The sequence below is a fragment of the Danio aesculapii genome, chromosome 24 (assembly GCF_903798145.1).
Source record: "Danio aesculapii chromosome 24, fDanAes4.1, whole genome shotgun sequence".
Taxonomy (NCBI): Eukaryota; Metazoa; Chordata; class Actinopteri; order Cypriniformes; family Danionidae; genus Danio; species Danio aesculapii.
In genome coordinates this window covers 35,238,595-35,253,002 of record NC_079458.1, presented here as the reverse complement: position 1 = coordinate 35,253,002, position 14,408 = coordinate 35,238,595, and the positions used below count along the sequence as shown (strand labels likewise).

The 14,408-nt window shown below is 33.6% G+C and overlaps 1 protein-coding gene across 1 annotated transcript; it reads right to left on the bottom strand.

The window, feature by feature from the left end:
- Positions 1-857: 857 nt before the first annotated feature.
- On the bottom strand, positions 858-12,990 carry prtfdc1a (phosphoribosyl transferase domain containing 1a). Its single transcript, XM_056450538.1, has 9 exons — positions 12,842-12,990; positions 12,587-12,693; positions 9,138-9,321; positions 6,512-6,577; positions 5,952-5,969; positions 3,404-3,486; positions 3,205-3,251; positions 2,987-3,063; positions 858-1,110 (listed from the first exon to the last, which is right to left on the bottom strand). Exons 1-9 carry the CDS (start codon positions 12,887-12,889, stop codon positions 1,063-1,065), a joined length of 678 nt encoding a protein of 225 aa, XP_056306513.1. The 5' UTR covers positions 12,890-12,990; the 3' UTR covers positions 858-1,062.
- Between the last annotated feature and the right edge of the window lie 1,418 nt (positions 12,991-14,408).

Below are 14,408 nucleotides of genomic sequence, written 5' to 3'. Positions count from 1 at the left end.
CAGCATGCCAAACAAGCTTATAATTAATCATCAGCTAAGTGTGATCTCTTGAAATGAGTAAATGGTAGGATTGGTGTATTGATGTATGGATGGTAGGATGGATGGATGGTTGACATTAAGAAAACGCTCCCAAAACAGCCTCTCCAGCATTTTCAAAACGCTCTATTATCGGGGCTTGAAAACTCCAGGGTAGTTAAGACGGAAAACGCAACCATAGCAAAACTTATGCGTTTTAAAAAGAAAACGTATTAGTGTAAACGGGGCCTGAGAAAATCTAAATAAGCAGCTCAGCTCTCAGAACATAGTAAGTGTATTACTGCACACACACTATAATCTGCTGTTTTACGCTAGAAGCCCATAAAAAGGCCTATCTAAAGGGTTGATGCTGCCGAATGATGATACACTTTAAACATTTTACCTCTTCCCAACAGGAAAAAGCACCAACAATCAAGATTGAATGATTGCGTAAATGCTGTCATGGCTTTGCAATCAATAATGTCATTATAATGGAAGTCAATAGGGCAAAAACAGCCCCCAACATAACGAAAGGGTAGTCAATTTGAACAGTAAACAAGGGTTAACCGATTCTACTGTTTCTTTTCTTTTCTGTGAATCTCTGAGAAGCAGCTTTTGTACAGTCTGCATTGTAAAAAGCACAAAGATATAAAGATGACCTCACTTGAATGGATGGATGGATGGATGGATCCATACAGTTAGTGAATGATGTAAACTTTGGATACAGTGTCTTCAGTGTATGGATGGTCTCTCAATAAAACAAATTCTTTCTAAAGAGAATAAAAATGAACAGCTGGGCTCTTACACGAATACAGCATTTAAAACCAATCAGAGAAAGTCTGTTTTCCACATCATATCATGTTTTAGTATTGCGATGTGACTTTACCCAATACATGCAAAACAAATTATATAATATTTCAAACGTAATTGAGCATGTCAGTTACAGATATCAGATCCCTGATTGGAGAACATAGTAATCTTATGTCAGTGCGAGTTTTTCATCTGTTACGGTAATATAAATGTCCATTCCTCTTGAAGGGAGCTTCGTCACACTTTATATTTCTGCTTCCCCGTCTCACTGATGACACAGATGTGCTGTGAAGGGGAAGACATCGCTTAAATGAGTCAATAGATAAATAAAGCAGAAAATAAGACTGTAAAAATAACACAGCACAACTGTTTGCTTCTGCTTCTGACCGAGAGATGTTTTCCATCACATTTACAGCTTAAGGAGAGGATTGTACACGTGATGGGTGAGGATGATTAGAGTTTTCTAGGAAAGACGAATGCTGTTCTGCATGCCAGATTTCATTTGGATGTTCACCAAGTGCTGCTCAACGCAATGACATTCATGCTGAAGGTTCAGATGACTGAGATTCATCACTTATATAATGCCGTTTGATGAGCTTTGAGGTTGAGAGGCTTTTTTTAATGCAGCTCTATAGCAATTCCGCTTCGTTTAGTTACTGGCTATAAGTTCAGCTTGTTGCGCTGTGTTTACCCCAAACACAGCCAGTGTTATCATGAAGGATAAGTCTTAGTAGTTATTCCATTGGAAATGAATAAATAAAAATTAAATAAATAATTAAATGATAATAATAATAATGAAGATAGTTATGATGATGATAATAATATAAAACATACAGTTGAGGTCAGAATTATTAGCCCCCCGTTTATTTTTTTCCCCAATTTATGTTTAACGGAGAGAAAAATTCTCTCAACACATTTCTAAACATAATAGTTTTAATAACTCATTTCTAATAACTGATTTATTTTATCTTTTCCATGATGACAGATATTTTTCAAAACACTTCTATTCAGCTTAAAGTGACATTTAAAGGCTTAACTAAGTTAATTAGGTTAACTAGGCAGGTTAGGGTAATTAGGCAAGTTATTGTATAACGATGGTTTGTTCTGTAGACTATCGAAAACAAAAATAGCTTAAAGGGGCTAATAATTTTGACCTTAAAATGGTTTTTAAAAAATTAAAAGCTGCTTTTATTCTAGTAGAAATAAAACAAATAAGACTTTCTCCAGAAGAAAAAAATAAGACATAATGTGAAAATGTATTTGCTCTGTTAAACATCATTTGGGAAATATTTAAAAAAAGAAGAGAAAAAAAAAAATCAATGGGGGGCTAATAATTCTGACTTCAACTGTACAATAAAAAAAAATATATAAATTAAAATAAAAATGTAAAACTATAATAACCTTGCTCTAAACATAGCCAGTGTTATTACGGAGGATAAGGCTTAGTTGTTATTCCATTGGAAAAAAACATATATATATATTATTTAAATAATAAAATAAAATAAAAAATAATAAAAATTTTACATTTAAATAAAAAATGTATTAAGTTAAATAAATAAATAAATAAATAAATAAATAATAAAAAATTAATAAATATAAAATTAAATAAAAATAAAGTTAAATTTAATAAGTAAAATAAAATAATTAAAAAAATTAAATTAAGTTAAAGTAAATTAAAATAAATAATAAACAAATAAAAATAATTAACTATAATTAAATAATAAATAATAAAATAAAATAATAAAAAAAGTAAAGTTTAATAAAAAATAAATGAATTAAATAAAAAAAATAAATAAATAATAAAATAATAAAAAATATATTAAAATTAGATTAAAAAAATAAATTAAGTTAAATTAAACAAATAAATAAATGAATGAATAAATAAATAAATAAATAAATAAATAAATAAATAAATAAATAAATAAATAAATAAATAAATAAATAAATACATTTAAATTAAATTAAATAGAAAAGTACTTCAGGAAACAGAATTGATACAGAAGTTTGTGGAGACTGGCAGGCTGGTTGGATGAATGGATGAATACATTTTTACCATGATACCTTGACCAAAGAAATACTGTATCTTTGAAAGCTCATGGATTTGAAAGTATATCAAGTAAATACAAACAAAACAGTAAAAAAATAATAGACATCATCTTACATTGAGGTCCCTGAAGTACTCATTGTAGTCTAGAGCATAACCCACCACAAAGCGATTGGGAATGACAAATCCAACATCTGCAGAGAAACACAAATGACCAGATCACATGGTGACAGCTCTATAAAGATAATCACTCCATCCCCTGTGTGATATTGTGATTCATCACAGCCCATTTGTGCAGGGCAGAAGTAGCATTTGAGCACTCTTGATTTACTCACAGTCTGGAAGCTCTGCCGCGCCATGAGGAACCCTCTTCACCAGGAGCCTGAGTGAGGAGACACATTAACACCACTAACCAAACACCCTCAACCTCTATTAGATCAGAACGATGAAAATGTCAAGATCTGCCACTCTCAGACAGCATGATTTGATTTCAGCTCATGCATCCTCTTAATGTAATTCTCCCTCTCATCTCACCCTGCTACTTTAACCAACTTGGGCTGGAAAGTCTCCACGTGCTGCAGAAGGGCTCTCATGGTCTTTCCTGTGTCCACTATTGCCTGTAGGAAATTAATGCATTGATGTATAGGATTACACTGGAATGGAGATATAGGGCTCTGTTTTAATGATATAAGTGCATGGTCTAAGGCTCACGGTGCAAGTGCACTTAGGGCAGGGGTGCCCAAACTCGGTCCTGGTTTAGTTCCAATCTCAATTAGACACCTGAACCAGCTAATCAAGCCCTTTCTAAATACTAGAAACTTCCTGACAGGTGTGTTGGAGTAACTTGGAGCTAAACTATGCAGGACAGCAGCACTTTTGCCATTTTAAATAGGGGAAAAATTATTGGTGCACCAAGCGCATGGTCTAATATGGTTGTCCTTATTCTCTTCATGAGTTATGGGTGTGTTTTGGGTGAAACGTTGGCGCGTTTTGTTCCTATTTTCAGGCCATCGCAACACGAATTTTCCCGTTTTGCACCATATTGTTTAAATAGCAAATCCATTTGTGCTACTTTGTGGACTCATGGGTGTGCTGGTCTAGAAGGGAGGTGTGTTAAGGCACATTATTGGTGCGTTGCTATTTTGAGGAACTGAAATAGACCTCACCATTGACAAACTAAAAGCTGCTCTAAAGTCCAGCACAGAGGGCATTAGTTATGCACCTATGCAGGTCCAAACGCTTACACATTGCTTAATACACATAGGATGTACAGCAATACACAAATATCTTTACATATAAACAAAATTAAAGGATTAAAATGTTACAAAAATTATTATTTTGTACATAAATATTAAAACCACTGCCTCCATGCCTCATCTCAGGGGGCTTTTTTCAGTTTATTCATGATAATTTGTATTTGTATAATGTTATTATTATTAGCAGTAGTATTTATTATATACATATTTGCATTTATTTTAATAAAAACAGGTTTAGATTTGTCCATCTGTCAGGTTTTGGAGATTTCTGCATCACTATATGGGGCATAAGAATAGGACGTGTGTTTGGATATAACACACTTTGTTACTATTGTTCATTTGTTCGTCTGCTGGAAATTAGAACTGAATTTAGAAATAGTTTTGAAACAAATCTTTGCGCTTAACAAATGAAATTAAATATGTAGGCTAATGAATGTCTTCAGTGGAGTGTGTACAACACTGTTTCCTTACCCATGAAACTAAAGGAGTAAAGTAAAGAGTAAAAGTAAAGTAAGAGAAAGTAAAGATGCTGAATGGAGGAGGCTCGTTCTTTATCCTCGCGCTGCAGATGGTCTGTTTAACTGTTTTCTCGCTAATGAAGTGTTCAGATTTTATACTTACATGTGCCATGGCTCAACGCAACTGAGTTTTAAAGGGAATGGGAGGTGAGACTATGATTGGTTTAATGCACGTTATGCTAAAAACACGCCCATAACTAGGGCCAGACGGAATCTGCGGACGTTTTTTGCCATTTCTGCTGAGAATTTAGGTAAAAATCTGCGGATTTATTTTGGGAGTATCAAAACTAAAACGTTAACTTGTGAAATAAACAAATATTATCTTTTTAACTTTTATTTAATGTTTAAAATGCAAATCTAATTAGATTCACTTTATTTAGTAAACAAAGTAAGTCTCTCATATAATATAAATCTACTAAAAGACAGAAAATATTACTGTACAAACTGCATTGTACATAAATCAGATGAACATTTTCAATTTAGTCAATGATATTATTGTAATTAATTTGAAAAGTGAATAAATATAGATTTACACACATTTACTCAAGTAAATAAACAGAATTAATGATGGGCTAAAAATCTGCAGAATTCTGCGCTTGCAGATTCCGTGTGGGCCTAACCATAACTCATTAAGAGAATAAGCACAACCCTGTTGGACCATGTGCTAGGGCGCAGAGGCTATTTTTCCATCCTTAAAATAGCAAAAGTGGATTCGGACATGCCCTTAATGTTTTTGTGCCATGCGCTTTAGACTTAGATTGTTAAAATAGAGCCCTAAATGTGTTTATAATAGATTTTTAACAACCAAATCAATACAAATCTTCAGTTTTTCAGATTTCACTCAACTCTTGCAATGTATTCTAGCAGCTTTGAAAGTTTAAATTTTAGATCGAGAACATAATATGCCATCTAGTTACTCAGAACTAATTATTCATTTTAAGATACAGTGTTTAACTGACAAATGAACCACAGAAAATACCAAAAATGGTCTTAAAATTTCATATGAGAGTTTAGTAACATTTAACAAAACCCAAAGTTATGGAAAAACTGATTAGCAGCGCTGTTATTCAATGCAGCAAAGCACAGGGAATGTCTGCATGGGTGATTTTAAACTGGAAAATGTCTCATGTGAAATCTGATTTGAAAGGAAAATACCTTTCGACTTCCAGACAAATCCCAGACTACCCTGTTCACAACATTTGTTTATTTCTCTCTTGCCTGTACATTAAATCGTGCTATCTTGTTACATCTTCTAAATATATTTTCTTTTCCTCTGTTTGTGATAACATTAATTAAACACAGTCTTACCTCCACAATCAAGACGTTCTGTGTGGCATGTCAGAGGGGGAAACAGAACATATTAGACTTTAGAGAAGGCATCAATTTTAAAACACCCCCAAAAAACAGCATAAAGAACAAGTTATCATCAGAATACCATTACCAAACCTACTTTGATTGATTAAAGTGTGTCTCATATTAATGACAAAGTGTGTCTGTTTATAAAACAAACAAAGTTAATTGAAATATTTTGCATGCACAGCACTGTAGGCTAAAACTATGTGAGTGCATGAGATCGGCCAAGGACAAATATTCAGGTATAGATATTTGATAAACAAATTTCAATGACTTTTTCAAATCTTTGTGGGTTTGCTTGTTTTTCTGCAAATTTTCTGAAATTCCAAGACATTTCCAGGTTATTAATGATCGTACGGAGCCTTTAATTAAAGCAGGCTGACAAGGCTTTAATTATTTATATATATAAAATAAAGAGAATTATATATTTCTTATCATCTTTGATGTGAATAGGCCACTAATATTACACATTAATCCATTCTTATGAGTAATAATATAAAAATCAGGTACAAGACCTTCCCTTTCAGCATGGAGAGGTCGTCTGGTCCGATAATATGCAGATCTTCAGTGGACTGGTCATTCTGTAAAAGAGAGGAAAACCCAGAGACAGATGTTATAAAAGGCCCCTGCTGAGGCCCTGTCAGCACATATGATCATACAGTCAAACACAATCCGCTGCTGTACACCCAACAGAAGCTGCGTTTGTCTGCGAGATAATTGGGTCATTTTTTCTGCTCAGGGTCAAGTTGATCATCTGTGAAGGGGTGAAGTGGCTCTTCTGTGCTGGAGATGAACATTCTGGGTCAGTTCAGTAATACAGAGCTGGTGGATGATGAGCTGGAGGCTCCTCGGGGGCCCATAAGATACAACAGAACAACCAACTATGAAGACTCAGCCATCCATGACATTCAGCTTGACTTTTATTGTTTTCTTAGTGGATTCTCGCTGTGTGTGTTTAAGCAATGCATAAACAGAGAGATATGTAGAGTACTAATGGATCGCATTATATTGGTTGAAAAATGTAGTAAATAAATAAACGCATAAATAAACGATACTAAATATACACTGCACATACACACACCGGCCACTTTATTAGGTACATCTTTTGCCTGAAAACTGCCTTAATTCATTGTGGCATAGATTCAACAAGGTACTGGAAATATTCCTCAGAGATTTTAGTCCATACTGACATGATAACATCACGCAGTTGCTGCAGATTTGTCGGTTGCACATCCATGATGTGAATCTCCCGTTCCACCACATCTCAAAGGTGCTCTTTTGGATTGAGTTCTGGTGACTGTGGAGGCCATTTGAGTGCAGTGAACCCACAGCCTGAACCGTTGATACAAGGCCAGATGGATCCATGCTGGATCATTTTCTGTAATCCCTAGAGATGGTTGTGTGTGAAAATCTCAGTGGATCAGAAGTTTCTGAAATACTCAGACCAGGCCGTCGGCCCCAACAACCATGCCATTTTCACCTTTCTTCCCCATTCTGATGCTCGGTTCAAACTGCAGCCGATCGTCTTCACCATGTCTACATGCCTAAATGCAGAGTTAAAGTGATTGGCTGATTAGAAATTAGCATTAACGAGCAGTTGGACGGGTGTATGTAATAAAGTGGCTGGTGAGTGTACTGTACATCAATAATGTACACAAAAAAACATTCTCAATAAGCAGCAGTCAATATTAATACACTGTACTACAAAATAAAATTTTATTTAATTTTGTTTTTTATTTAATTTTTTTTTTTTTTTACAGAGTTTTGATTAATGTTCAGTGAGATGGTCAGCTTGCAAGGCTGGACAGTTTAGGCTCAGATCAATTTAACCTCAATTTTGTGCAAAATGCATTATCATCATTCCAAATGAAAGGAAACATCCTGAATTTAAGTTAAATGCTTTAATTATACTTCTGCCTCCTTTTCCCTTGTCATGAACCCCACATAAGCACAAGTAAATATGGCTCAACTTATCCCATCTCCCTTACTTTCAACATATAAGACATAAAATTGAATGTGTACTGAGAATAATTAGATGTTCGTATTATATGGTATTTAAATTTATAATTTTTTCTACAATGATAAAACCAGTTAGGCCTACGTTAGTCTCTAAATCAGTTAGTTGTGGGAAATATCCTTAAAACAAGAAGTATGAACCACTATTCTCATATCAAGTAAAGAAAAGTACGTGATTTGAAACTGACGATGTGGTAATACGGGGAAAAAATTATTTATTGACGGACATGCTACTTTTTACGGCCATTTTGTTTAACCATGGTGTGTAAACTCGTCTCGATAGAATAATGAGTCAATTAAGAATGTTTTGTTAAAATGTCTGTATGAATTGTGTATCCTACATAATAATTCAAGTTTCAAGTATTCCAACATCCAAGTATTCCAACAACTGCTTCGGGTAAATATGGAAAATTACACAGCATTAGAGCGCCCTCTGCTGATCATAGCCTATGAAGGCAACCCATTTATCAACGCTTGGGTCATTTTCTTTTAAAAACACGTAATAAACGTCTCAAATAAACTAATTTACCAGCAAAGATTGTCCCACAACAACAGATTTATATACAGTAGTTATACAGTACTAATTACTATAGTTTTCTGAACCACACTATAGTAAAGTCTATTACTGTAGGCTTCATGTTATTTAGAACACGTGAATGCTACAGCATACTGCAATATTAACGATAGTGAAATGATAAACTGTAATAAATACTATAGTGTACTTTAGTTAAAGTCAACTAGTGTGGAAAATGTACAAAAATGGGCAATCTGTTTACATTACTATAGCTGTTGTATAGTATTCATTCATTAATTTTCATACAGCTTAGTCCCTTTATTCATCAGGGGTCGCCAGCATATGTTTATACACAGCGATTGCCCTTCCAGCTGCAACCCAGTACTGGAAACATCCATACACACTCATTCACACACATACACTACGGCCAATTTAGTTTAATATAGCACATGTCTTTGGACTGTGGGGGAAACCGGAGTACCAGGAGGAAACCCATGCGAACACAGGGAGAACAAACTCCACACAGAAATGCCAACTGATCAAGCTGAGGCTCAAACCAGCGACCTTCTTGCTGTGAGGCTACAATAATTTTTTTTTTTTTGTCTCCTCACCAGATAGCTCTTGAAGCGGATGAACTCCACCCTGGTGGTCAGCCTACGGTTGGTGCTGCGGCTCTGAGCTTTGATGGACTCCACCAGGTCCGAACAGAACTTGTATCCACCCTTCAGGACACACAGAACCATCATGTCATGATGTCCGATGTCCTCAAGGATGTCTCTGGCCAGACACTCAATCCTACAAATCACATCGAATCAGAATGCGGTGAACTGAGGAGGTCATATGACTTCAGAAATTAGATTTAAGGGTCACATGGAGTTAATGTGCAACGTTGTAGATCATCCCAAACATCTTGGGAATGTGATTGTTGAGCTCAGAAAGCACCAGATAAAACAAGCAGACAAACAGATTCAAAAAACAGATACTCTCCGTATGACATGTTTTTACAATAGTTATGTACTCCAATCAAAAGGAACACACATATATTTAACAACATTTATCAATATTGTTTGATTCCAGACATGCTGTAAAAGAACTTTTTACTCATGAATAAAAAGTACACGTTTTAAACATTAATATTAATAACAAATATTTCTCGATTTCTTTAACAAATCATCATATTAACATATTTTCTAATGCTCATACAGTGCTTTTACAGTCATTTAAGGCAAGTTTATTTATGAAGCACATTTCATACACAGAGGCAATTCAAAGTGCTTTACAAAACCAGGAATAAAAGAGACAAGTATAAATAAAATAGAAACAAATAATATAAAAATAGATGAAAACAACGTAAAGACAGTTTTTCCATATTCCAAAACACCGGTGTATCATATTTTCTCATTTTACTCCGGGACTTCCCCATTCTGGTTCAGCCAGACGCCAGGACTAACTCCCCCGCAACAGTTATCTGTGGCGAGTCACGTCTCAGATCTCACTTATTGTAATTACTATCCCACTAGTTAACTATCCCACTAACTACTATCCCACAGAGACCTACCAGTATGGTGATGGCCCAAGTTAAATCTTTTAACTGCCCAATCAGATACAGTTTTTCCATATTCAACATAGGCTCATTCTAAATACACAGCCCTACATACATTTCTGGAGATCACAAATTATGTAGCAAGAAGTACATATGGTTGCGTTTAGTTTTTCAGAAGAACACTACGGGGCAGTATGGCGCTGTCGCTTTTCACACTTACCAGCTGACCGCGTACCTCCATATGGACGGCTTTCCCGCTGTTACCAGTTTGCCCAGTAGCTTAGACTTGAAACGCAGAGAGGTGTTGACCACGACAACGGGGTTCGAGTCTGGCTAATAACGGTTCCAGAAAGTGGGCAAAAACGAAAGCCAAATAATAAAATAAAATAAACAAGTAAATAACAGGGTGAGAATGTGGTAAAGTCTGAAAACTTGGTTATAATCAGGCGAGGGCTTTTCTTTTTCTGGATCGCTTTTGAAAACTGTTGGTTGGGTTTAGGGAAGTGGGTGGGCGGGTCAATCTGTGCTTTTGAAAACACTATTGGTTGAGTTTAGAGCAGGGCTGGACCGGGACAAAAAATATATATATAATAATCGGCCCTCTACATACAATCAAAATGCTACTCATCTGTGCACGCCCTTGAATATGTTTACCATCTCCTATTTTATAAAAGCACAAAAGCCATATATAGGAAATAATGAGAGAGATAATGAGAAAATTATTTTTGTTATAATGATAAAATTATTTTTTATTAATTATTTTAATAAAATTATTTAGGCAGAAAAAAAGCGTCAGGTTGCTAAGCGTTTTATGGGCCGATCAGATCATAATATCATCAGCCCAGCCCAAAAAGTACGTCAGTCCAGCGGGAAACTACCCAGTCTGCCAGATAGCCAGTCCCCCCCTGGTTTAGAGAAGGAGGAGGGTGGGTCAGTCAGTCGATCAGTCAGTCAGTCAGTCGACAGTGGCCTCTGGTGGGTTTGCACGAGAACAGCAGGCACTTGCGAGAGAAATTTGAGATCTCAAAAAGCGTACACATCAGCCTCTGGTGGTTCACAAAAACAAAAACTGCAAAAAAAGTAGCTCCTGGGACGTATTTGGTGCCCTCCAGAAATGCATATATGGTACGTTTTCAGAATGAGCCTGGGTTGACTTTACTCCAGTTAAGAGGAAATCACAGATATTTAATTACATTTAGCAATTGTTTGGTGTAAGACAACAAAATTATTTGTACACTGCAAAGAATTCTTACTTTTTTTAAGTTGAATCAAAGAAACTTTTTTAGTCATCTCAATTTACATCAGTCGAACTGACCAGAATTTTAAGTTAAACTTTGTTAAAAATGTAGTTGAAACCTGATTAAGTGATTAATATTAGTTAAAGCAACGTAAAAACATTAGTTTTTATGACTTTTTGTCATATCATTATAATAAATACACTGTAAAAAAATATCAGTTAATTAACAGTTTCCGTATTTTGTGATTCATAAGTATTTTTTGTTTATTTATAGTTGTGAATTGCATAATGGGATGTTGATCTCTGCTCTGTTGACTTTGATGTGGAAAATTCAACTCAACAGTTTAACAAAGTGACTTTTTTTAAAGTCTGTATAGTAACAGAGAATGTACTAGCAGTTTATTTCTAGGTTTTTGCACCGTAATATACAACACCAACCTAGACAATGCAGTTTATCACTTTTAACTACTTAACAAAGTCACCTTTTACAACTTTCAAGGTTGTTAGAAGAAAGATCAAGGTCCCATAATGCTAAAAACATGAATCACAAAATACGGAAAACTGCTAATTTACGAATATTTTTGAGAGTGTCGGTAATACAAGCACCATTAATTACAAAGAGATCTCATTAATGTCCTAGTTGTTCAGCAAAACAAAAGCGCAGTACTTTTTTTTAATTTGGGAATAAAATGTTTTATACCAAAATACTATTATTTGAAATTAAGCTAGGCGGTGAACGATTTTAAAACAAGTAAATACAATTTTTGGATTATGCTTTACAGAAAATGCAATTTCAACATTCGTTCAAATATCCCTTTCAATATTTCTTCTTTAAAATATCCAGTTTAACTCAATGTAATTTCCTGTTAATTGTTACATTTACAAGCAGATTTTGAGTTGAAATTAATACTAATCCTTTTTGGTTGGTGCAGAAATCTAATCAAATGTATCCAAATGATCTGATGATCTACAGTCATATTCATTTTACAGCTGTTCTGTAATATTCTGCTATTTTATTTCTTATATTTCAGAGGACACCTTGGAGGAAATGTTGAGACTAAGAGAAATGACTACAAGTTTCATGTGTATCTTGAATAATGTTTATACAAACACAATATAACCCCCCTCCCCCACCACCACCATGCACGTGAAATTAACTTTAGTAGTACATTAAACTATAGGACCCGTAATAAAAGCATATACTAGTAAATTCATTTTAATAATATTTCCTGTATACCTTTTTTTGTTGTTTTGTATAGATGTTAACAAAGTATGTTTACCTGTTCATGATGACTCCATGAGGGATGTACACACACTCCAGATCCCCCTTGTAATGCTCAGGATAATTAAACAACTCCAAACTGTAACCTGTCCAGCCATCTTTAATCTGTATGTCAGATAAAATAGAAAAAAAAAAAGAAAACATTAGACCAACCGTATTACTTAAGACTCAAAATGATCAAACATAATCATTTCAGTATCAATTTATACTTAAAACTATACTAAAAATAATAATATGTCAAACTTATATTTACCACAACACCAGGTTCTTTTCTCTGGTCAGCTGCCATGTCGGTGGTCATCTGTGTAATCAACTGATGCTTCCAGAGAGAGGACAAGATGTTTGTGGCTCCACCCACTTTACATCACTGAACATAAAGGGGTGTGTTCTGAAAAGTTTTGATTATTAAAATATGACATATTTCTCATGAACATTTATAGATGTGTCATAGTTTAAAAGTCGTATGATTTTATGAATGGTGTTTTTCATTCTTCACATGAGTCATGTGAGTTAAATGTTTAACTGAAGTCATGCTGCTCATTACTGGAGAAAGGAAACATTCAGTACAACAGAATCTCATTCATTATAGACTGACTTTGTTAGTTTTTTTTTTTAAATGGTGTAACATAACATAACATTGCAATAAAACAATGTTGATGACTTTCAAGACCAATGCATATTTATATTTAGCAATCCATCAAGGAGCTGTTTTAGCAGAAAGTGACAAATTTAATGAACATTTCTTATAAAAAACAAGTTTACCAAACATATTTACCCAAATGTACCAAACATGATATAGATATAGATTATATATATATATATATATATATATATATATATATATATATATATATATATGTATATATATATAGTTAATTAATAAAATAAAAGTGTGGTGTCCTAACATTTGAACAGAGAGATAATACATTAAAGTTCAAACAAGGCATTGCGAAATAGATAAATAATATAAAAAATAAATAAATAAATAAAATTTAATATTTTTATGGTTCTCTTGATTTGTCCTCTTTATTAAAATTGTATTAATATTTTTACATGTTAATGCATTTAATATAGTAATATTTGCCCCTAACATATGTTCATTGGGTTGTACTAAATTTTGCATCATGATCTTAAGTTATTTTATTAAATTAGTTCTGGTACTGACCACCTGTGGATTTTTTTCCCATTGTTTTCCCAAATAATGTTTAACAAAGCAAGGAGCTTTTCAGAGTATATCCTTTTATGTATATTACCTCCGGAGAAAGTCTTATTTGTTTTAGTTCAGCTGGAATAATAGAAGTTTTAAATTTTTTTAAAAACATTTTAGGGTCTATATTATAACCACCCTTAAGCAATATTTGTTTTTGATTGTCTACAGATCAAACCATCATTATATAATGACACCTAATTACCCTAACTAGCCCAATTACCCTAATTAATAAGCCTTTAAATGTGACTTTAAGCTGAACACTAGTGTTTTGAAAAATATCCAGTAAATTATTATGTATACTGTCATTGTGGCAAAGTTAAAAGAAATCAGTTTATTATACACACATACATATATATATATATATATATATATATATATATATATATATATATATATATATATATATATATATATATATATATATATATATATATATATATATATATAATTTTATTCAGTAATTTAATATTTAAATAATAAAAAAATTAAGAGTATTTACTTCATTTGGAATAATGTATATATGTTCACTGGAGCAACACCAGAAACATTGATTAAGAAAATATAAAGCAATCATTTGGATTCCAAATTTACTTTGAGGGATGGAATTACC

Excerpts from the sequence above, each read along its gene's own strand:
- prtfdc1a (XM_056450538.1), bottom strand. The coding sequence starts at position 12,889 with ATGACCACCGACATGGCAGCTGACCAGAGAAAAGAACCTGGTGTTGTG. Across the intron at positions 6,578-9,137 it reads TCCGCTTCAAGAGCTATCTG|AATGACCAGTCCACTGAAGA; the intron begins GTGAGGAGACAA and ends TCTCTTTTACAG. Across the intron at positions 3,252-3,403 it reads AAGTTGGTTAAAGTAGCAGG|GCTCCTGGTGAAGAGGGTTC; the intron begins GTGAGATGAGAG and ends CTCCTCACTCAG.